At 43.9% G+C, this 25,337-nt stretch overlaps 1 protein-coding gene across 2 annotated transcripts in view; it reads right to left on the reverse strand.

Moving 5' to 3' along the window:
• VPS53 (VPS53 subunit of GARP complex) overlaps positions 1–25,337 on the reverse strand; it is a 134,680-nt gene that overhangs the window by 47,077 nt on the left and 62,266 nt on the right. The window contains exons 12-13 of one of the 2 annotated variants that reach the window (XM_060646883.3): positions 14,286–14,387; positions 7,442–7,536 (exon numbers count right to left, since the gene is read on the reverse strand). In XM_060646883.3, the coding sequence (XP_060502866.1) occupies positions 7,442–7,536; positions 14,286–14,387 (197 nt within the window). The remainder of the gene's footprint in view (positions 1–7,441; positions 7,537–14,285; positions 14,388–25,337) is intronic. The other variant, XM_060646884.3, reaches the window with a different exon arrangement.

The raw sequence follows: 25,337 nt of genomic DNA on the forward strand, positions 1-25,337 counted from the left end.
GGCTCACCCAGACAACCCCTACTCACACCCTTCCTCTCTCTCAGTTTCAACTTCTGTCATCTGCAACACACTGACACTGTATTATCATTTTTTTTTTTTTAACACTTTACCATACAGTGTAAGGATGTCAAATGTTCAAGAAACATGACGACCTTCTCCCATCCTGGGCCCACAGCCGGCAATGCTCTCAAGAATGGCTCTTTTTCATTGGTCTTTGGTGTAATTTCAGAATCTGTCTTGAGAGAGCATTCTGGCCAGTCACTTCTAATAAGCTGAAGTTGGTACAAAAGGTGAAAGGTGCTTGCTACAGAGGAGAATCGTCTGCAATTCATATGTTATCATATCCTCCTTGAGAGGACGGATAATGTTTCCGGGATCTCTGCTCTCCCCAGGCCCACCCGTCACGTTTACGTGTGAGGTTAATCTTTCAGTTATGTTGGTGCCCAATATGTATGCAGCTGATCAGCCCCCATGCTTTGTTCCTGAAGGATGGGAATGGAAGGGTAGGAGAGTGGAGACGGGGCAGGGGCTGGTGCAGTAGAGGGGAGCATGTAATAGGAAAGCAAAGGGTTCCACTTGAGTCTTCTTAGGAGAGATTCTAACCTCCAAATCTCTACTGCTGACCAAAAGAGGGGCCAGAGCTCCAAAGTGCTTTTTACTTTAACCACTTATCTAATTCCGCTAGCAGCTGAAGTCAGAATACCTACTCAAATGCCTCATATTTCTGAGCCAACTCGATCAATCAGATTATAAACTAATTAAACTCATAGAGCATAAAGAAAATTTCCACTTAAAAAAAAAAAACCCTCTAAAAGACCACCCATACTTTGCAGGCCATCTCCCAAGTCACTTCTGACACTGCTCTCTGTGTAGGTGAGACATAATCTGTTAGAATAAGCTTCCCTCCCTTCAACCTCCACTCTCTGCGCCTGCGTGCTTCTAAGCCACATGAGACACTGGAAAACGAGTAACTGACATGTCACAGCATAGATGGTTCAGTCCATCGATTTCCAGCTGAGCATTTAGTACGTGCAAGGCTCTGGGCTGTGTTTGCCATGCATATGAGACATAAGTGAGTTCAACTAAAGAAAAAAAAGCAAAGGTTGTCGTTTCTTCCAGGTGCCAAACACTAGCCTGAGTTTTGGTGAGACCTTCTGGCAGGACTACTAGAGAAAGGAATGTTGTAGCATACCGACCTGCTGATTGGAATCACAAGAAGGCGTCTTTTACACCATAAAGCAAGTACAATCAAGCAAGAGTTTATGAAGGGTCAAGCTCTGATTAAGGTGTTGCTGGGTGTGGGGGTTAAGACACGCATCTGCCTATTAGAAGCTTTGATCTTATTTGGGGGGATAGGACCCTCATGCTCATGATATTTAGATTTCAAGACAGCAACTACATGCTAATCTTGTAGTACAGACAAGAGGAACAATTTGTTTCAGACAAAGGAAACTAGAGGCAGCTAGAGAGAAAATTTTGCAGCAGACTCAGGTGAGAATAAAGGCACGGAGTCGGAAGTGAGCACAGATTATGATGTGTGGAAGGGAGGATGTAAGGAGGAGGGGACGTGCCTAAGGCGGAAGTCACAAATTGGAAAAGCCTGACCTACGGTTTGATTTACAAGCTCCTCTGCATTCCCACAGCAAAGCGCTGCCAGCTTCATGTCTTCACAGCGGGTACCACCGACTCCCAAGAGGCCATAAGCCTGTAAAGTAGGCATTGTGCTGGGTGCATCAGAAATTCAATCTCCTGTAATCCTCCCAACAGCCCTGAAGAGAAGGCGTTATTATCTCCACTTCATAAATGACAAAATTGAGGCTGAGAAAAAGACTGTAACTTGCCCTGGGTCACGGAATTTGTCGGAGCCAGACTCTGAACCTGGGGATGCCTGACTCCCAAGCCCAGCTCTATCTACTCTACTGTGCTCTGACTTTGCAACACTAAAGCGCTACACAGAGAGATGGAATTGTGCTTGCTGCTGACTCACTTGCTCTCCGGCTTAAAGGAACATGTCACAGATGTGGATGGTATCTTTTACCCCCTCCCCTGTAGCTTGAGCTTTCTGAGCAAGATGTACGAGATTGTCAGGGGCCCACACGAACTACTGCTGGGGGTTCTGCTGATCAATGAAATGACCCAGGAAGAAAAGACCAATGCAGAGCAGTATTAGTAAAGGACGAGCAGGGCAGTTCTTCCGGTGGATCTGCAGTCGGCATCCCTAGCAACAATATTCCAACTGGAAGGCAGAGTGGTGACGGCACGGGGAGAGGCAGTCAGTCAAAGCTGGCAAGGAGGTGAGCATGGGCAAAGCGGCTTCAGGTCCCCAGGAAGTTACAGGACTTGTTAAACCGAGGGTACCCAAACTGATCTGCACCCCCTCCCTCTCCTGCCCTTAGGATGGGGCCAAGGATTTGGCTCTGGTGTGGCCAGTGGGGTTGGGAAGCCCAGGTATGGCTTGAGCACAACTGGGAGATGGATTACACACAGGTAAATGGAGCAAATCAGTAAATACACGGAAGATCGGGGGGGGGGGGGGGGGCAAGTTTCTCACTGCTGCAGAAAGTAGTTATAGACGAGGAAAGGGGGAGGCTAAGATAAATCCTGTGGTGTTAGAGCAGAATTAGAGTTACCAGCATAGATTCACAGGTTCTAATATAGGCTGGTATAAAAACAGATACCGATGCATGTGTTTAAACATGTATGTGTATACATACATCTATTTCTCAGCTGTCTCAGCTGCGAGGACCTAGAAGCATGACATCCGAGGAGTAATGAACATACTTGATGCCCGGAACTTAGTTTCTAAATATCATTCCCCACCAAAGAGACAAGGGATCCTGGAAAAACAGATGACTCCAGGGCTGGGGTAGGAAAGTACAAGATGGGCCTGGTATATTTTGTTGTGCCAGAAAGGAAGTGCCCCAGAAATGACAGGAATATGCAAAAAGCACGAAAAACCAGCTCGGAGGGGGGGGTTCCAATGGCCAAATCAGGGACAATTTGAGCATTAAAATAACGATGGATCCTGCAAGAGAAAAAGGACATCAGTGGAAAAACTGGTGAAGCCCAAATAAAGTCTGAGTTTAGGAAAGAGTACTGTACCAGTGTTAACTTACTGGTTTGGAGAACTGTTCTATGGTTACGTAAGATGTTAACATTAGGAGAACTTGGGGAGAAGGGAATACGGGAAATCTGCACTACTTTTGAAATTTTTATGTAGGTTTAAATTTATTCCAACATAAGCTTTAAAAAAAGGTAATAACGGCTATAACCCATTGAATAAAATAGGAATCGACGAGTAGGTGCTGATACAATAAATGGGGAAGAGAGAAAGCTTTTTCTTAAAATATAATGCCAACTCATAAATGTAGAAGAAATGGTAGTATTAGAAAAATCACCATTTGGCAACGATCTTAGTAATAAATGATTCAGACAAGTATCAGGGGGAGGTGAAAGATGAGAAAAAGACTATTTATATGGTTTCAACGTTTCTCCTGACACTTATTAATTATTAATGACTTATTAATAAATAGAGAAACCTGGCGGACTCCATCTAAAGTGATAAAAGTGAACACCACAAGCTGTGGGGCAAACTGACAGTGTGCCTCCCGACATGAATTACCGAGAAGAGCCCAGCACTACTTCTGCATAAATCATAAATCATGAGGAAACAGCCAAACGCAGACTGAGGGACATTCCACAAACTGGCCTGTGCTTCTTCAAAAATTTCAAGGTCATGAAAGATAAAGAAAGAATGAGTTATTTTTCTGGATGGAAGGGACCAAAGAGACGTGACAAATAAATGCATCCTGTGATCCTGGCACGGACTCTGGGTCCAGAAAAGACCTGATCGGGACAACTGGTAAAGAGGAATGGGGTCCGTGAGTTAAATGGTAATGGCGGATCAAGTTAACTTCCTGATGCTCGCAGGTATACGGTGGTTAGGTGGATGGTGCCCTTATTTACAGGAAACGCACACTGAGGTATGAAGGGGGAATGGGGCCCTCTCACCTATGATCTGGAGGAAGTGTTGACGTGGGGAAATCTCCAAGAGAAAATCACTACATCCCCAAGAGTAAAAGTTCTATTATTAACTTCTTTCTTGCACATAAACAAAACTTGAGAAAGCCACCTAATGCACAGAAGGACAGCTTCACCCAGCCTGCTGAGGAGATGGCTCTGGGAATATCCTGCTTCCTGCCCCCTCACCAGGTGCCGGCTCTGCAGTCCTCCCACCGCTGTTTGGCTTTTGGTGGGGGCAGGTGCCACCAGAACTTTCCTCGGGCAGGTGGGAGGCTGGGGAGAGGAGACGGCAGACCCCATGCCAGGCCCAGTGAAAAGCTGGGAACACTGATCGGGCCACACAACCGCTTAAGAGTCCGGAACAAGACCACTGGCGGGGGACAGCAGGCACGGTTCCTGCCCACTTGTGCCAAATGCCAACACGTCACCTCGATTCACCCTCGCCACTAATCTTGTGAGGGGAACAGTACTAACTTCACTGTAGAGAGGACAAAACAAACTCAGACAGGTCAAGTACCACGCTTGAGGTCCCAGGCTAGTGAGTGCGGAGCTCTGACTCAAATCCAGGTCTGTCTGGCATCCAGGCCCACGCTCTTTCCACAATACCGTGCTGGGTCTCTGTCATCTGGGAGCTTGTGAATGGTCTAAGATTTTCCTCCCTTGCAGATTTCTGAGTCAGAGCTACAAGAATGTAACATGTACAAAATCAGTCCCCACCTGAGTCTCTTCCCCAGCCTTAAGACTCTCTGACAAAAGGGAGAAAGGGCTTTGCAGAACCCCTTGAAATTGTACTCAAAATAGTGGGGGGGGGTTATGTGATTTTTTTGTTTTTTGGGTTTTTTTTTGGCAAGAGAGTCTACAGTCTCATCGGACTCTCAAGGGGATCTATGACTCAAAAAAGGTTAATCACCACACAGCTTTAGGCATTATTTTGCCCGACTCTCTGCTTTAAAAGCTGAGGAAATGGATTTCTTGAACTCTATTTTCTACTTCAAGCCTTTGTTGCTTATTCTGGAGTGACAAGAGCACAACCTACGCAGTTCTCCTACGAGCAGCTCCCACTGCTTCCCCAGCACTGTGGAAACATCCCAGTGAGGCCAGACGGCAGGATGAGTGGCGAGCACTTCATTTTTCACAGAGAAATGGAGAGTCCCTATGGAAGGGAGGTCTGGCTCTCTGCCTGAAATAGCACGGACAATGAGTACACTTTATATGAATCAAGGCCATGTGAAAAGAGTAGATACCACAATTGTAATAATTCAGAAAAATGACTCTCCAGACCAGGTGGATTTGGGGAACGTATGTGGTTATCTCCGATATGCACTTTAAACCTGGGACCCGATGGCTTTGAAACCTTCTGAAAAATAAAGAGTTTGGGTTGATGAGAGAAGACGGGCTTTGTCCAAGAACAGTCATCCAAGTGGTCTGCTCTAAGACCTGTTAATCTAATAGGCAAATAACTGATCATTCCCCTGCCCCTCGAGGTGTCTTATTAACATCCTGAGAAAAAACTTTTAAACACAGAAAATGGCGTTTCGAAGAAGCAAATGGCAATAGTTAATAACTGCCTTTCTGTGTGCCTTCGGACATGAGCCCAATGGATAGAGAGGAGGAGGCAGACTGGCTCTACAAGGTGAAATGTGAAAGCAACTCTTTTTTTGGGGGGGGCGCGGGAGGGGCGGGAGGTTGTTTTTGTTAGCACAGAAGCTCTTCTACAAAGTTTATTTTCTAAGGCTTTAACATGAAACATTTTGTAATCTGGGAGGGGAAGAGTAGACACAATCTATAAAATCAAATAGGCAAATAATAATAATGTTCCGTGTAGTGACTCCACTTGAAATAGTCTCTTAATCTTACGGTTTACCTCCAAAACATATTCGGAAACAAGAATTTGCTAACCCACACAACAGGGGGGATTAAAAACAAAAACCAAAAAACTAAATCTCAGCACCTAAATGCTTTCCCAGAGAACTCCTCTTGAGAACTTTCTCACAGACGCTATTGCACTCCCTGCAATGAGCCACCGTCTGGTCCTCACAAGTGTGTTCTTTAGGCTACAAGGCCTCCTCTCAGAGCCAGGGCCAGCCTGTCTCCAGAAACCTGACCTTTCCAAACTCTTCCTTCCTGCGTGGAAGGGCCTTCAACAGTTCTTCTGGCTGGGGACAGAGATTCAGGGATGAGGAGGGCTCTTCCTCCTTTGCGTGAATTACGGACACTGGAGGTTGAACATACTTCCCTGGGGGTGAGGAAACTTGGCTGTGGTGGGCTGCTTTGTGGACATTTCTGAGAACCCCTGAGTTTGTAAAAAGTATATATATGAAATGGTTGATAATCCATGAAAGGAAGTTAAGAATCCATCCATACTGAATCCATACTGAAGCGCCTCCTTACAGAATAGCTCCAATTAATTAATTCGGGAGAAATGATGGAAACAGAAAATGAACATTTGGCAGATGCTACAGTAAATTATTGCTTCAGGCAGGAATCATCAGGGCATGTCAAAACGAGTGGGCAAAGTGTGAGGAGAAACAGGATATTTACATAGTCCCGAAGTGTCCCACCGTGAGATACTAATCACAAAGAGAAAAATAGTAGCTGCACAGTAGAGAAAGCTAGTGAGCACCACCAGAGGCAAGTGATCAGAGTTGACATCACCATTGAGGGGACAGGTCCACATGGTGTGTCTCCCGCTATGACGTACCGAGAGGGACACAGCATCGCCTCTATGGTATACTTGCCTGCGATGCAATAATCCGGATTTAATCAAGAGCAAACATCAGACAAATACAGAAAGTAATCTGCCAGTACTCTGTAAAGCGTCAAGGTCATGAGAGACTAACGAGAGACTGAGGGAGTATATTCAAGGTTAAAGGAGACTAAAGAGACCTGACAACTAAATGCATGATGGGATCTCAGGCCAGAAAATGGACATTCATGCCACAGTGTTTCCGTCCTGATTTTGATAACCGCGGTAATGTAAAATGGTAGCATTCTCTGGGGGAAGGGCGTATGAGAATTTTGTATAGCTTTTCTGTAAGTCTAAATTATTTTGCAATGAAAACTTAAGCAAATGATACTTGAAAACATATACAGTAGAGATTAGGCTTTCTTTCTCTGGTTTCCAGTACCTGACATTGTCAAGGTTTGTGGGCTGACGTGTGCACACAGGGGAAGGGATTGTTGGGATACATTTGGGAGCTTACCTGAGTCAGATTCAGGCTTCTAAGATTTACGAACCCAATGAGTGATAACATTCATAACATATAAAAAATATCCTTAGCAGGTTTCCAGAGGGCGTCACAGGAGCCATGCCAAGTCCCTCCTTCAGCCTCTGAAAGGAGTCATGCCCTTGTGAGGCCCACCCGTGACCGGAGGAGGGAGAAATGCAGTAGAAAACAGCAAAGTATTCATCACTCACTTGTCCTGGGACTCAATATACACGTAGAGATGAGGCTCAAAACACTTGGAAACAATGCCATGAAACGGATTGTCTGGGGCTTTAGGCTTCTTTGGCTGTAAAGGAAGGAAAAAAAGAAGAAACCTATACTTGAGCCATCTTTGCAAGTTTTCAAGCAGTTTCAAAGAAAACATCCCTTCAAAGTTCACTCCTAACACAGATTAAAAGCACTCCATGTAACTAAACTGGGACTATGTCTTGCATTATGATTCATGCCAGTTTGTGAACAATGAGCCAGTTTTGTTAGCATCACTGACTTGCTTCGCATGTTGAAAGATTTACTGCTACTTTGATAACACACGTGCTTTTGATCTGGAAGCTATTCATCATCTTACTGATGTTTTAAAATTTTAAATCCTGGCGAATAACAGTACCTTATACTTGTACAGTGCTTTAAAATTTATAAAGTGCCTTCATGTGATCTATTTTTTTTATCTTTATTTTTTTGAGAGAGCGCGAGAGCGCACACGCACAAGCACGCAGGAAGGGTAGAGAGAGGGAGAGAGAGAGAATCCCAAGCAGGCTCCATGTTGTCAGTGCAGAGCCTGATGCGGGGCTCCGCCTCACGAAACTGTGAGATCATGACCTGAGCCAAGACGAAGAGTCAGATGCTTACCTGACTGAGCCACCCAGGCGCGCCCATGTGATCTATTTTTGATAGCCTCCATTTACTGACGGTTATCATAGACCAAGCGCTTTGATATGAAGTAACATCTCATCTATTCCTCACAACAACCCTCAGAGTAGGAATTAATACTACTACTTTACGCCCAAAGAACGGAAGGCTCAGAGGGTTCTAGCGGCCTGCCCAAAGGCACACAGTGAAGCTTCCTATCTCCTAAACTAGAATTTTCTATTATAGCATTGCTTTCCTGCAATGGTTCCTAGATTGATGAATTTCACTGACAAGTAAATGTAAGAAAAAGAAGCATAAGGGACCAATATAGCGTTGCTGACTTTTTATTTTGCTACTCTCCATTCTCGGTAGGTTCCTGAAAAAAAGAGTATTTTATACCCAAACATTTTACAGGGAGAACATACCAGCATGAGGGCAGTCCTTCCTTTTCAGACAGTTGGTGACCCTATACCAGCTTGCTAGCTGGGCAGGCAGCAGGCAGTTTTGTCTTTATTTTTTGCCTTGGACCAGTGTAAAACAGGGCTAGCACTGGTCCCCAGTTGATACTTAAAAACCACTGACATACAGACCATGTAGGTAGGCAAGCATTAAAAAACTATATTTGCTCCCTAATTCCTTTTCTAAATCTCTAAAAAAATAAGCGAAGATCTTCCTACATATTTTGTTCTATTCCTAAAAAACGTCAATTCTATTTATTGTCAAACACCAACAAAAGGACCCTGACGCCTTGTTGGGGTTGATACTAAAGTACAAACTGGGCATAAATTGATACCCACAGCATACTTGCTGAATTGAGCTGTTCATATCTTTTAATAAATACAGGAAAAGCTGAGCCCCTAATGATAGACAGAAAGAATGATTCCCTTCTAGTAATTTTTAAAAATAAAACACTCTAATGGTTAAAAGCATCTGTAAAAACTGGAAATGAACACCAAAAATTAAATGTCAACCCTAGACATATCCCATTCAATTTCCTATTTAGCTCTCTTCCCTTTTCACCTTTTGAGAGTTCCAGGTCTTTACTTTTTTTGTTTTTGTTTTTTGTTGTTGTTGTTTCTTTGCAAGATTTTTAGAAACTCTGGTGCTTCCTAAAATCTGGGCTATTTTCCCTTATTGTCCCAAAGCCATTGCCAAAGTCAGGTCTCAGAGTGAGACTACAACAGGCTCCCAAGACTGGGTTCGTGGAGTTTGAACTCTGGATCCAAAGTTCCACCTTCATTTCACAGGTGCCCCAGGAGTTGTTTCCCACATGTCCATCAGTTTAACATGGCGGATCCATGACATAGTATGATGGCTGCGTGGCGGTGGTCCTTACCTATTTGTTCTACATTTTCCATGTCAGTTACCTATTTTTTAGTATTTTATTCTTTTCAATAAGGTGATTTTTAAATGAAGAGGCAAGTCTGATTTGTCTAACTTTTTTAAGACTAGGTGTCCTGATTTTAGAATTAGGAAATATAGCCACAACACCCAAGTATCTTTTTATTAAAAAAATATAATCATTATAAGGATTATAATTATCCCCTTTATTTACATGTTCTTCCCTTGACCAAAATATTCATACATCTGCAGGATACCTTCTGCTAATTATAAACTGGAATATAACTTATGTAACACAAATGTTGTCATATTTTTTAAATTCATTTTTTAAAAAGGTTTTTTATTCTGAGAGAGAGAGAATGAGCAGCGGAGGGGCAGAGAGAGAGAAAATCTCAGGGAGGCTCCATGCTGCCAGCACAGAGTCTAACATGGGGCTCAATCCCAAAAACCACGATATCATGACCTGGGCCGAAATCAAGAGTCGGATGCTTAACCGACTGAGCCATCCAGGCACTCTAGATGTTGTCACGTTTTAAATCAACGTGTATATTTTGAATTTGGTTTTGTTCACTAATTTATGTGCAATTTTCCAATTACTGACAACAGTTTAAGTTATCACCTTAGAACGGCTACATTATGAGATTTCAGCTCTACAAATTAGGTAATAGTGCTGCACTGAAACACGTGTTCTGATTTCGATCTGTGGTGATTTAAGTGAATGACCTTCTTCTTAGGAAATGCACACAGGAATATTTAGAGGTAAAGGACATGATATCAGCTAACTTAAACTGTTCCAAAAGAGAGAGAGAGAGGAAGAAGTGGGGAGAGAGGGACAGAGGGGGACAGAAATGGGAAGAAAAAAAAGGAAATGATAAAGCAAATGTAGCAGAATGCTAACAATTAGTAAACCCAGGTGAAAGATACTTGAGAGTTCTTGCAATATTCTTAAGACTTTTCTCTAATTTTGGTATTTTCTTTTTAAAAAGCAAGAAATAACGGTAAAAAGCTTGAGAGATGGCTGTGGACGGCCTGGCAGGTAACCCCAGAGACGGTGGTGGAGCACTCAAGCAATGGCACATCACCCGTGCTCTGGACGGCCTGGACGACAACAGTGTGGGAAAATGCAGACCTCCAAGCCTGAGTACAACAGGGGTTAGAATCAATTTCACAGATTTAATAATGCAGTACAGTTATGGTAGCTGTCACTGCTGGGGGAAGCTAGGAGGAGACGGGTACACAGGACCTCTCTGCACTCTGCAACTACTTATGACTTTATAATTATTTAAAAATACAAAGCTTTTTTTTTTTTAAAAAACATTTATTCTTCTTCGAGAGACAGAGTGCAAGCCAGGGTGGGGCAGACAGAGAGGGAGACACAGAATCAGAAGCAGGCACCAGGCTCTGAGCTGTCAGAGCCTGACGCGGGGCTCGAACTCACAAACCGTGAGATCATGACCTGAGCCAAAGTCAGACACTTAACTGACTAAGCCACCCAGGAGCCCCAGCATACAAAGATTTCTTAAAAAGTGGTACAGGAGACTTGGACTCTGACTGTGAAGTTGTCTTAGGAGTATCTTAACCTATTTATTTCACTCATTTTCCTTTTTATGTGTGTGCAAAAGCAATATATGATAAAAATCTTTGTCGAGGAGAGTCTGAGGAGCTCGCTCGGCATACGCATAAAAAAAAAAGAGTCTAAGGGATAAAAGAAAACAGCTACGTGCTATTCCAGCAATCTCATCATGGTCAGTCTTCCACAGGCCATGTGCTCGATGAGGCCCCATGGAACAACACTCGGACCCCACAGAACATCGTCAGACCGCGCGGGCGTCCCAACCCTATGGCAGGTGACTGCCCACTAATGCCGCTCCTGGCAGGGAGCGGAGACCCAACACCTCGCCTCCTGGTCCCTTGCAGCGTTTTTAGTGTGAGTTGGAAGCAAAAGGGGAATAATGGGAGGGACTGCCCAAAGTTTCCTTTTTGATTTTTGTCCACAGGGCTGCCTCCGGCCTATAGCTGCTTTATGACTGTGCTCCTATTTAGATAAGAGGTGCTGGAATTTCAGCTCAAACTGGCGTCTCCCTTCGCACCGGCCAGCTCCCCAAAGGGTTGATTCTCAGCTTAAAGTACATACTAAGTCATTTAGCAGTAGCATTCGGGCTGCATTTCTGAGTGTGTGAATTCTGTCCAAAAGCCGCAGATGTTTAAGTTATTTCCTCCCGGAGTTAGATGGAATAATAGAAGGTTACTGTTGTCACAGTAAGGAGCTGTGCAGCTGGCCCCATTTCCTTTTATTACTATCCAGTGTAAAGAGATTAAATCTAACTGCTTGGATCACCAGAAGGGTATGTTTTTAAACCAGAAATTCCTCGCTTCTTCTCTGTCTCTGGGCACCTTCAGTCCCCTTTCGGATGCCGTTTTTTAACACTGGGAGTAGGATGGCAACTGACTGCTCAAACTAAATACCTCTTCTCGAGTTCACACCCCTTTCTCAACAGCATACACTCCAGGAGCGAGCAGGGAGAGGCCCTTAGACCTTGCGGGCCAACTGTCTGCTTATGCAGTGACGCAGTGAGTTGGGTAACCCCAGACAACCGCAGGCTCGGCTCACCTAACACCCTGTGGAGTTCCTCCCTGAGGCCCCATGGGGCTCCCGTGCTTCCTGCGCACCCAACTCCAGAAGCCAGTAAGTGGCTGGGAAGACGGAGATCCTGGAGCTCCCACTTAATGGACCACCAGCAAGACATGGGCAGGGGAGGCCGCAGGAGGCTGGGGACGGAATGTGAGGAGGCCTTAGTCACTGGTGCACACGTGTCCTCACTGACAAGCAATGGCCAAGGAAACTGCAGGTGGGTCATCTAGCCTAGGGGTTTTGGTACTTTCTTTTTAAACAGATCTCAAACCCCTGGTTTGAAAGGATTCCATGACAGATGTGACTCAGAACAGAACGGCTCTGTTTTGGAGGGACTCAGAGCCCTGATCTCCTCCCAACTCCCCAGTGACATGGGATGGGGCACCAAGGAATATAGTTTGAAAACCACAGGCTCTCTCTAAAGACGAAAAAAACTAGGTAAGTCTAGAGACAGTAAAAACCTACCACGTGGTCAGTTAACAGCGGACCAGAGTCTGGCTCTGCCCTACCCCCTGGATCTGTGTCCTGTGTCCTTGGAATGAGCAGTCTTCGTCCTTACAACAATAACGTCTGGCTTCCAGGATGAGCAAACAGTTCCACGAGGGAGACAAATCATATCGTATCTACCAAACCGATTTCGTAGTAACGGGGGCTGCTGTCATAATCCAGTTTAACGACATCCAGAGATGACTGGCTAAAGGGTAACTTTTCATGGCAGCCACCAGCACTGGGAAGACACAGAGCCCTGAAAACAGAACTACCACCCAAAGCTCAAACGGGTGCAGGCGACGGAGTGTGGGTAGAGGACACACCAGAAAAGTGAACTCTATGTCCAGACTCCTTCCTATCGGGGTCCTTCCTCTCCAAATGTGAGAGATGCATTTCTTTAGTTGGAAGAAATCTGTTTTCTCCCACAAGAGTTGATATGATGGCTTTAAATCAGTTATACCTAATCCCACAGATCTCTGGGATATAGCCCTGAGGTATCCTTCCAGTTTATGTATCTGCCTGTATTCATGGGGTTCATTTCTGTGTTCTCCACTTTTCACTGAGACACCCGGGTGTAGTGAAAGAGCTCCAGGAAAGGAATTCTAGTCTCTGACTTCTAGACCTTGCTTTCGGTCTTTGCTCTTCCACGCCCAAACGCTGTACCCCTGGGCAAATCACTTGACCTCTCTGAGCAGCACGCACGACAGCTCATATATAGAACCCTACAAAGAGAGAGGCAGGGGTTGGGAAGAGGAAATGGAACGGAGCATGTAGAAGAATCTGAAACTATAAAGCCCATGAAAATGTGAAGTATCCACGTTATTACAATTATTTAATCAGTGGACCAGACACATTCCACCACATTGCTTCGGAATTGCTTCTGGAAATTCTGTTCTCTTGGCTCCTGCCACGATCGTCCACCTACCCTCACCGTGCAAGGAATGCAGGGTTAGCTGCAAAGTGCATGGCTACAGGTTTCCCAGGCTGGTCTTCCCAGCCAGCCCCCTTTCGGCGGTGTCTGGAGCAAAACAACACTATAAAATAATCCTCGAGCAGCCAAGTGTAGAAAATTAAAAAGGAGGGATCGCTAATCCAGACAGGAAGAGGTCTGATTTATTGCTCTAACCACTCTGCCATAAAATGGCAGTGAAACAGCAACACCATTCTATAGGATGGAGGGAGAGGAAATTTAGAGTTGGAAAGAAAATCCAAAGGAAATGAAAGTGTTAGTGTGCTCTGAAAAGTAACTCTCCAAATATGCCATTGGTCACCTGGATGTTTCCAGGCCGCCCCGATGGCTTCCAGACCTCAAGTGCTTGGCTTGGCTTACACTGAGTGGAGGCCTCTCCTAGCTGATGGTGCTAACTTCACGGGGGATTGCTGAGCTTCTGGTGTGGTCACCAGACAGACAAGGACACCATCGAGGGCTAGGCTGGCAGGCACAGGAGGTGATGGACAAGGCAGGGCGGAGTTCCCACCGCTGCACTGCACGGGCCAATGAAGCTTGTGCGTGTCGGTCATTCCAGTGGGGAAGCTCTTGGGGAACAGAGGTGGGCAGGACGGGCTGTTCTTCCATTCAGTTTTCAGATAAAGGCTTTCTCTAAGACCACCAAAGTTGTCATCTCTGCATGTGGTCAAGAGCCAAAGGACCATATTTAGAGCGAGCAGACCCATAATCGGAAGCAAACATTGGGTAGGTCACATGTGGAGATGCAAACTGGACTTACTTGATCTAAGTCTCCCTTCTCTATCGCCAGTTCCTCCATTTCTGGCGCTGGTTCATCTTCCAGGAAGGGATTGGTCGATTGGGGTGGAGACTCGAGTTTTTTCTGTCAAGAAGACATGAGAAAGAGACAGGTATTACCTGAGTATACCCTCAATACCTTTTGCCATCGATCTGCTTTTTTCCTAGTCTCTCCAACAGCTGAATCACGAAATCTGATGTAATGAGCAAGAATGGAGACGACATGGACCACATTCTCACCTCCTGGCCTTCAAACTGTCTTGCATCTTCCTGAAACCTTATTGCCCATCCCACCCCAAACCCAATCTGGCTAAAACTCTCATTCCTCCTTCAGCCTTCAAATCAGAAGTCCCTTCTTCTGGGAAGCCTTCCCCATCTGTCAAGTTTGGGTTAGATGCCCCTGCTACATGCTTCTATCCTACCCAGTATGTCCCCAGACCAAGGTATTTATTAAAATATTGCAAATACCCAGTTGTCTGTCTTATCCCCACTAGATTCTGTAATGGCAGGGATCATGTCTGTCTTCCTCACCCTCTGTCTGGTGCCTGGCATTGACTAGCTGCTCCCCGAATATGAATGAATCAAAATGCTGGATGGGTTGGAATTCAAGAACAAACTATAAAGCTAATCTTATGTGTTCTAGATTATAGACAGGAGTCCCTTCCCAAATAAGTCCCATTACCGGAAACACAACAAAATCTCCTAGGGAAAAATTACTTCCTAGGTCCTGATGATGAATACTCTGTTAAAATATGTCCCTGAGTGGGAACACAGGCTAGAGGGAAAGCTGGAGGCAGGAAGTATGGGCTTTAGCTCCAACTCTTTGGCGCTGGCCAATCCCCTAAATTCTCTCAGCCATAGCAGCCTGAGGTCACAGGTACAGGACTACCTGAAGGATCAGATGGGAGGAAGTGTGCAAAAGGGGAGAAAGGGCACACGGCACATACAAGGGACAATGGTGATGATAATTCCAGTGCAACAACAGAACTGAGGCAGCTCTTTGGAATTTTTTTTACAAATTTGACCTGAATATGTTGTTTATGTCAGGGAGCTGGGAGTCCTAGCAGAAAGAAAACTAAGTGGACAAGGAGGAGAAAAGGGATTGGCTGGTGCTGGGGGTCAGGGGAAGGGGCAAGGAACGGCTCTTTGGAGACAAGAAGCCAGGTGGAGAGGGTGTTTCTAAATGTGACATTTTCACATATATCAGCAGAGAAACTTGAACTAACCCTCTAAGCTAAGAGGGACAGCACATGGACTGTACAGAGTGAATGACTTTGTTAAGTGTTAGGATATCAGATGAAGATACAAGGAAAAAAAAAAAAACAACAACAACAAACAAAAACAATCCAGAAAAATATAAACAATTTGAACACAAAAAACACAAGCCACACCAGTGTCCAGTTTAGGCTTTAAGCCCATTCTGTTTACACTCATGTAAACTACTTAATTCTTGGCCCAAACACTTAGATGCTGTTATGTTGCTAGATAAAGACTCTGTATGAGAAAAACCTTGTGATCAATGCATTAGCTTTAAGGTAAGCATTAGTAGGACAATGACTTCTACAGTATCCTGCTGAGAAACAATATGGTGTAACTACCAAGTAAACATTTAAAATGTATACACTCCAAACTTTGGCTGCTTTGCCTGCTAAGGGGAAAAAAGTCCCTATAAACTTAATCCGAAATAGTTTGTTTTTAGAACTGGGCTATTTTTAGAAAGCAATGTATCTTTCAAACAATATTTCCAAGTGCTTCTTTATACAGGTGATCAGACAAGGCCCCTTCAAGGAGGTGATATCTGAGCAGAGACCAGAATGAGAAGGAGCTAGTCAGGCAAAGATCTGGAAAGAGCACTCTTAGCACCTCGTGCAATGCCTAGAACAGGCTTGGTGAGTCCGAGGGACAGGGAGGAGGACAGGGGACATGAAGAAAGAGAGGCAGCAGGAGCCCAATCACAGACCTCCGTGGGCCGTGGTAAAGGTGAGATTTTCTTCGCAATGCAACTGGGCAGTCACTGGGGGGTTTTAAACAGGGAAGTGATGTGATCTAGTTTCGATTTTTAAAAGATCATTCCACTGCTGTGGAGAGGATGGACTGTAACGCACGAAGACCAGTTTAAGAGGCTGGTTCCAAGGGTTCCAAGCAAAGACTGACCCAGGACTGGACTAAGCCAGCGTTGTGGAGACTGACACAGGCAGCCGGATTTGGGACATACTTAGGAGATAAAGCCAAGAGGACTGGGGGACAGGTGAAGGAAAGAAAGGAATCAAGGGTCAGTCACTTTTTGGCCAGAGCAACCATATGGCTGGTGTCACCATTAAGGGAGTGACACACCTGGGTTTGTGTCCGTGCTCTATCGCTTGGATACGCTGCTCAGCTCCTCCAAGCCTCAGCTCTTCCTTTGTGAGGGGTATCGATGCCCACCACACAGAGCTGTGTGAGGATCAAATGAGACCGTGTTGGTGAAGCATGACATGTGTACCAAGCGGCTCAACACCACGGCTGGCACTAGGAACGCTCAGTAGGTGGGGGCTCTCATTAGTGTTTAAAGGGGTCGAACTGTGGCTGTGCCCCTCTCAATGGAGCATCTCTGAGATGGGGAAGAAGTGGGAGCACAGGGCTCCAAAGTGTGGTAGAAAGGATTCCCTTTTAGGGGCATCCGGGTGGCTCAGTTAGGCTTGATTTCAGTTCAGGGCATGATCTCACAGTTCATGAGATCAAGCCCAGTGTTGGGCTCTGCGTTGACAGGGCAGAGGCTGCTTGGGATTCTCTCTCTCTCCCCCTTCCCCCCAATAAATAAACTTAAAAAAAAAAAAAGAATTCCTTTAATCACAAATAGGATTTTGTCCCTACTCTCTGCCTCTTTGGGCTATCTCCAGGAAATTAAAATAATGGGTCCATCAAATTACAAAGGCACAGGCAGGTGCTGAGCTGCTGCCTTCCTCTATGGTAAACGGAGGAGAAAGCCCTGAAGGGCGGATATAGACGCTTGCTGTTTGGAGGGCTAGTTCAGCGCTCAGATTCATCTGCAGTGATGAAAGCCTAAATCTTTGCAGCCAGCAATCACCAGCACAACTGAAGCCTTCTATGCAAGAGCCCTGTTGTCAGAGCCAACCACACCACGCCTCTCATTTCTGCTCTGCAGCTGTCATAGGCCATAAAGAATTACAGGTTTGGGTTTAGATTAGAAATAACTCAAATGACACAGTTCATGAGCTCTGGGGCTGCTAAATAAAACAAAAAAAATTGTCAAGAAATGAACGACTTTCCAATGTTACAAGAATTCATTCTTTTTGCCATGAGGACAGTTGATTTCAAGTCCATACAGGCAAGAAAAATTCTTCGGACAGAAAGTTAATTCCTCCTAACTAAACCACGTGGCGTTCCCAACACCTCCAAAACAATAAGGTGTACAGGCCGGCCAACCTGTCTAATTTACTACTGGAAGAGAGAATGCGGCTTTAGACAGTAGTGTGTCTGCATCGGGGTCCAGCTGCACAAATGCTTTCCTGAGGCCCTAGCTGGACACTTCAAGTGATCAGAGAAGGCACTCTGAAATTTAAGACCAATCTGTTTCCTCTCCCTGGAGGAGAAAGCTTTCAGTTACAGGACGAAAATTCCACAATCTCTGTACTTCTTATTCCATAAATGCTTTACTTCAGCCCCACTCCTGATTCGTCCTTAAAGAGATGACCTGGAGGCTCCAGTTGATAGGCCTGTAAACACAGGGCTCTGCACACCTGCTTTAGTATCACTGGGACCTCTCTTGGTACACCGTGCTCGTATCTTACACTGTGACTGTTACACATTGGCTCCTTTTTCCGCTAGACCGTAGGCACCTGTCTGATTCAATTTTTCATCTTTTCCTAAGGCTCTGCCCAAACAGCGGCCTTGAAAAACTTTGTGAATAAATCCTGGTCAGATGGGAAACACTCATTAAAATCTTCTTTGGACACACAGGCAACATTTTCTATTTTCTGTAAACAAAACAAAGAAACCTGTGCGTTTGTGCGTGTATGCTTGTTGGAGGGTCTCAAGCTATTAAACAGTGGACATCTCTGGGGAGAGGGATTTAGGGCAACTAAGAAGGAAGAGGTTGTCCTTTTAAAATATTTTATTCTGTTTGAGCTTTAATAAGCTATTTCTCTCTTCTCTTTTTTTGGTAGACAAGTTATCTGAAGAGTGAAGATGATTTATAACTAAACTCGGTATTTTCTAAAACGCTTAGTATTTTAAAACTGTGATACATGATTAACATAAAATTCACCATTTTTGGTGACTTAAAATTTAGTGATTTTCAGTATATTCACAAAGCTGTGCCACCATCACCACTATCTATCTAGTCCCAGAACCGTTTTTACCCCACAGGAGGCCCCATATCCACTAGCTGTCACTTCCAATCCTTCCCTTCCCCCAATCCCTGGTAACTCCTAATCTACTTACTATCTCTATGAATTTGCCCATCCCTGACATTTCATATAAATGGATTCATATAACATGTGGCCTTTTGTGTCTGGCATCTTTCACTTAGTACAGTGTTTTGGAGGTTAATCCTATAATATATATCAGTATTTCAGTTTTTTTTTTTTTTTTTTGCTGAATAATATTCCACTGTAAGGATATGCCATATTTTGCTTATCCATTTGTCCATTAATAGACATTTGGGTTGTTTCTACTTTTTGGCTATCGTGAATAGTGCTGCCATGAACATTCACGTACAAGTGTTTGTACAAACACAGGAGAATTTTCAATTCTCTTGAGTGTGTGCCTAGGAGGCGAAGCATGTATTACTCTAAAGAAACATTTTTGGATTGCTTTGCCTTTTTTTAATCTGGCAGTTACCCCTTTACATCAGGCATCAATACATGAGCACCATGAATTTCACGAAAAGCAGAGTAACTATTTCTTCTGAATTTTAACAAACTGTCACTAACATCAAGATTCAGTGCTGGGAGACTAGGCAGGTGCATTTATAAGAGACAAGAATACAGAAAGCAGTTTAAAACAGGGCTATCCTTGCTTGAGATTCTGTGCCTCCGTCTCTCTCTGTGTCCCTCCCCCACTTGTGCTTTCTCTCAAAAGTAAGTAAATAAACACTAAAAAATTAAAAAAAAAAAACCAGAGGCTATCTTAAATATGAAAATACTCCTACTTTTTGGCCCTGTAATTCATTCAACTTGTATCATAAGAAAATAATCTCCAATGTGAACAAAACTGTGTTCACCATGACCTTATTTATAGTAGTGAAAAAATGACAAGTACTTAAGGGTCCAACAAGAAAAGGATAGTTAAGGAAATTCTGGACTATCTATATAATGAAGTATTATATACTGATTGAGAAACCACTTGAGCTTTGACATAACGAAGGAAAGTAAGCTTTAAAATTGTATTTACACATCATGGGGTGCCTAGGTGGCTCAGGTGGTTAGACGTCCAACTCTTCATTTCTGCTCAGGTCACAATCTCACGGTTTGTGCGATTAAGCTCCACATCAGGCTCTGTGCTCTCAGCACAGCTGCTTGGGATTCTTTCTCTCTCTGTGTGCCCCTATCCCACTCACATACGCTCACGCATTCTCTCTCTCTCAAAACAAATAAACATTAAAAATTGTATTTATACATCATATATAAAAACAAACAATATGGTCAAAGATCTAAATATAAGAACAAAGACTATAAAACTCTTAGGATGAAGCATAGGTAAATGTTTGTGACCTTGAGGATGACACCAAAACTCAAAGAACAAAAGAAAAAAAAAACCTAGAAAAGTGGGATCTCATCAAAATGGAAAACTTTTGTGTATCAAAGGACACTATCAAAAAAGTGAAAAGACAACCCACAGAATGGGAGAAAATATTTACAAACCATGCAGCTGATCTATGATAGACTATATCTAGAAAATATTGTTTTAGAAAACCCTCTCACAACTTAACAAGAAAAATACAAACGACCCAGTTAAAAAATGAGCAAAGGACTTGAATAGACATTTCTCAAAAGAAGAAGTCCAATAAACACACTGAAAAGATGTTCAGTGTTATCAGTCACTAGGAGAATGCACATCAAAACCACAATGAGATACTACTTTCTATCCATGAGGATGGCTGTAGTAATTAAAAAACAAAAAAACCCAGGAAGTAGTAACTACTGGCAAAAACGTGGAAAAATCAAAACCTCCCTACACATGTGGTGAGAATATAAAATGGCGTAGCTGCTGTGGAAAACAATGATGGTTCCTCAAGAAGTTAGACACAGAGTTACCATGTAACCCAGTGATTCCACTCTTGGGTACACTACCAAGAACACTGAAAACATATTTACACAAAAACTGGTCCATTAATGTTCACAGCATTGTAACAGCCAAAAAGTGGAAACAACTCAAATGTCTATTAACTGATAAATGGCTTAAAGCATCTACCCAAGCAATGGAATATGATTCAGCCATGAAAAGGACTGAAGGGCGCCTGGGTGGTTCAGTGGGTTAAGCAGCCAATTCTTGATCTCGGCTCAGATCATGATGTCGGGGTTCCTGGGATACAGCCCTGAGTTAGGCTCTGTGCTGAGTGTGGAGCCTGCTTGGGATTCTCTCTCTCTGTCCCTCCCCTGCTCTTGCTCTCTCTCTCAAAATAAACATATAACTGTGCTGACAGCTCAGAGCCTGGAGCCTGCTTCAGATTCTGTGTCCCACTCTCGCTCTGCCCCTGCCTGCTCATATTCTGTCTCTCTCAAAAATAAATAAATGTTAAAATTTTTTTTTAAATCATTAAAAAAAAAAAAGGAGGACTGAAATACTGATACATGTTACCCAATGGATGAACCTCTTAAAAACGCTATGCTGAGTGAAGAAATTCAGGCACAGAAGGCCACATATTACAAGATTCCATTTATATGAAATATCCAGAATAGGCAAACCCATAAAGACAGAAAATAGATTAGTGCTTGCCTGGGGCTGGGGTTGGGGGGGGGGGGAGGAGGAAATTGGAAGTGGCTGCTACAGTGGGAGTGGGGCAGGGTTCTTTTGGGGACAATGGAAACGTCTTAGAATTGGATAGTTGGAATGCTGGCATAACCTTATGAATATACTAAAAACAACTGAACTGTATACTTTAAATGTATTATGTGAAATTTTGTTATATGAATTACATTTCAATTTAAAAATATATTAAAAATTTTTTTTTAATCTTTGATTTTTGAGAGAGAGATAGAGTGCAAGCAGGGGAGAGGCAGAGAGAGAGGGAGACACAGAATCCAAAGCAGGCTCCAGGCTCTGAGCTGTCGGCACAGAGCCCAACGCGGTGTCGAACTCACAAACCATGAGATCATGACCTGAGCCAAAGTTGGACACTGAACCAACTGAGGCACTGAGGTGCCCCTAAAAATCTATTTTAAAAGTACAATTTCGCCTGTGGAAAATGAACCCCAAATCTTCACCTCTGACTGATGGGAAAATAAATGACGGTTTTTTTTCTTCTCCATTCTTGCTATAATTTCTACATTTTCTATCTTGACCGTGTATTGCTTTCTTATCAGAAACAAACAAGCAGACGATAATATCCTCTTAGGATGCTATTCAAATAAAGCATTTATAAAACATTTTGAAACATCAAAGGAGAGCTCCTTCCGTGCTCAGGACCCAGGTCCTTGTACTGTGGCAGAACCACTAAGACCCTGCCCTCCTCCACTTGCGCAGTCTCCCTGACACAGGTGTTAAGTTGCTGGAAGACTGAGGTATAGGGCAAGCTGCTTTGTGTGGGCTCTCGTTATGTTTAAACCGTGTGATTAAAAATCACATCTACAGCTTGTATATTTACAATGTACTTTAAAAAACTGGGCCAGTATAAATGTATATTGAAATGACCCCTAGAGGCAAAGGATGATTCTATTTAGAAACGCAACTTATGCAATGGGGAATTTTTTAATTAAAAAAAAAAAATTTTTTTTTTTTTTAACGTTTATTCATTTTTGAGACAGAGAGAGACAGAGCATGAACGGGGGAGGGTCAGAGAGAGGGAGACACAGAATCTGAAACAGGCTCCAGGCTCTGAGCTGTCAGCACAGAGCCCGATGCGGGGCTCGAACTCGCGGACAGCGAGATCGTGACCTGAGCCGAAGTCCGCCGCTCAACCGACGGAGCCACCCAGGCGCCCCGGGAATTTTTTAATTTTATTTAAAAATTTAATTTTATTAAAAATACTACAGCGAGCCAGTTATAAAAACTTAACCCAGTCTACTTTGCTTTTGTAGAGGCTAAATACAGTGTTTACCTTGAATCTAATCATTGAGTCACTAATAATGCATGTTGATATAGCTTTTTTTTTTTAAATCCCAGTTAATTAACATACAGTGTAATAATGGTTTCAGGAGAATTCAGTGATTCATCATTTACATATAACACCCACTGCTCATCCCAACAAGTGTCCTCCTTAATGCCCATTCCCCATTTAGCCCATCCCCCTACACAACACCCCCTCCAGCAACCCTATTTGTTCTCTGTATTTAACAGTCGCTTATGGTTTGCCTCCTTCTCTGTTTTTATCTTATTTTTTCTTCCCTTTCCCTATGTTCATCTCTTTTGTTGCTTAAATTCCATATATGAATGCAATCATACACAGTATTTGTCTTTCTCTGACTTATTTCACTTAGCATGATACATCCTAGTTCCATCCACGTTGTTGCAAATGGCAAGATTTCATTCTCTCTGATTGCCAAGTAATATTCCATTGTATATATACACCACATCGTCTTTATCCATTCATCAGTCAATGGACATTTGGGCTCTTCTCATAATTTGGCTATTGTTGATAGCACTTCTATACACATTGGGGTGCATGTGCCCCTTTGAATCAGCATTTTTGTATTCCTTGGATAAATACTTGGTAGTGCTATTGCTGGGTAGTTCTATTTTAAATTTTTTGAGGAACCTGCGTACTGTTTTCCAGAGTGGCTGCACCAGTTTGCATTCCCACCAGCAGTGCACAAGTGTTCCCCTTTCTCTGCATCCTCGCCAACATCTGTTGTTTCCTGAATTGTTAATTTTAGCAATTCTGACAGGTGTGAGGTGGTATCTCATTATGGTTCTGATTTGTATTCCCCTGATGATGAGTGATGTTGGGCATCTTTCCATGCATCTGTTAGCCATCTGGATGTCTTCTTGTCTGTTCATGTCTTTTACCCATTTCTTCACTGGATTGTTTTTTGGGTGCTGAGTTTGATTAAGTTCTTTATAGATTTTGGAGAATGTAGGTACAGTTAAGTCACATCCAGACATTTGCTTTTAATTTCAAGGCATTTTAATTTACAGAGTATTTTGAATCCCTCTTAAGGGCCAGGAGCTTAGGCAATTAGCAAAAAGCAATGGTAGCTCACCTCCTCCAGGAAATTACAGCAGAGGATGCCGTAACTGTTAGGGTTAGTACCTAAAACCAGACAAGCCCTGTCCTTAAAGTTCTTTCAGTGGACATCTCTAACAGATGTCAAAGTGGCATCTGTTAAAAAAGAGCCAAAGATGACCTATCACACTGATCAGTTAGAGGCACTGGACTGTGATAGGTCCTTCCAGGTGAGTTCATCGCCGCTATAGCTCACCCTAATTGTTAATCAGTCAGCAAGGGGCTTAACAGGGTCTGAATATCAGTGAGAGGGGTGGGTGGGCCTGGGAGGGTCTTTGGTCAACTGACTCCTTGGCTGACTTATCTGTCCCATAACTTTGCAAGGAATTCACTGACTTTCTATGAAATTTGGTATATGTTATAGGGTATCAAGATATACCTGGGTTTACTTTGTAGTTTATTCTGATGCCCTGAAGTAGTGGTAACCACAAAAATTTTCCAAAAAGCTAGACAGCTCAGGGAGGGTGTAAGGAGACAGGGAGCAGCAAGTCTTCAGGTGGGGTGCCTAGCAGCTAGACTGGGGAGTCAGGCCACTTGGACCCCCAGCCCAGCCTAGCCCAGGCCACCCCTTTCCAACACTGTCTGTTGGGAGCATGGTCAGTGGCCATAACTAATCTACCAGTGGCCCTGCCATTGAGACCTACGGGCTACAGGTGAAGGCCCCACGTGGGCCACAGCAAGGTGATGGCACCTCAGGCTCACCTCAGGGTGAACATCACCTACAGTGAGAAGCACAACATTTACATATTTCTAAGGCAGGGCTGCAATCAACCGATTCTCTAAGACCTGGCCTGCCTTGTTGAGGAGGCCATAGGAGTTGTTGCCTTTCCACTAACTAATCTTTAAGCAGAAATCCTTAAAGGTTATGGAGCAGCCGCTGTCAGGACTTGGAATGCAGAATGGTTGCTGGGTCATGATAACTGAAACAAAGAATGGTCCGGGGTATGAGTCTGATCCAAAGGAGCTGAATGGTTTGGAGAAGTCTGTGGAGAAAACTGCTGACCCCATTGAGAGGGATGAATAAAGAGCTTATAGCTCAGCAGGACTTTCTGGCCCAGGATTTGTAACCTGAAACTCTTTGCAAACTTGACAGGAGAAGAAGCAACAACTGAACAATTGGAGAAATTTATAAATCAATTATGCCAGAAAATTTTCAAAACAGAAGACAAAAAAGGGAAGAAATTGGTTTAAAAAAAAAAAAAAGGTTCGAGCATTCCCATCTGACCATGACCAACCCCACAGAGTGCAGCACCTGCCAGGAGACAGGGAGACAGAAGGCTGCAGCCCAGGAGCCTAGACAGTGGAGGGAGGCCATGCTGCCCCGAGAGACAAGCACCCCCAAGCCCTCTCCTCCCCTACAGAAAGAAGGTGCTTACAGTCGGGCAACTGCCACTTTGGCATTCCTGTACCTACTTTCTATAAAAAAGCGTGGTCTTCACACAGCCCCTCCCAGTTTCTCATGGTCTCTACAGGGTTATCCTGTTTGTTAGGCTCACCTTGTCCAAAGGGGGCCTTCCTGGCCCCCACATTACTCTGCCTCTTTGGACCTGTGGGGCATTTCCTAGCATGAATGAGAGGCGACACGTCCTGGGACAGCTCCAAGTTTACAGGCTCTCCTGGTCATCAGATACAACGGGGCCATCTGTTTCC

This window comes from Panthera onca, chromosome E1 (genome assembly GCF_046562875.1).
Source record: "Panthera onca isolate mPanOnc1 chromosome E1, mPanOnc1 haplotype 2, whole genome shotgun sequence".
Lineage (NCBI taxonomy): Eukaryota > Metazoa > Chordata > Mammalia > Carnivora > Felidae > Panthera > Panthera onca.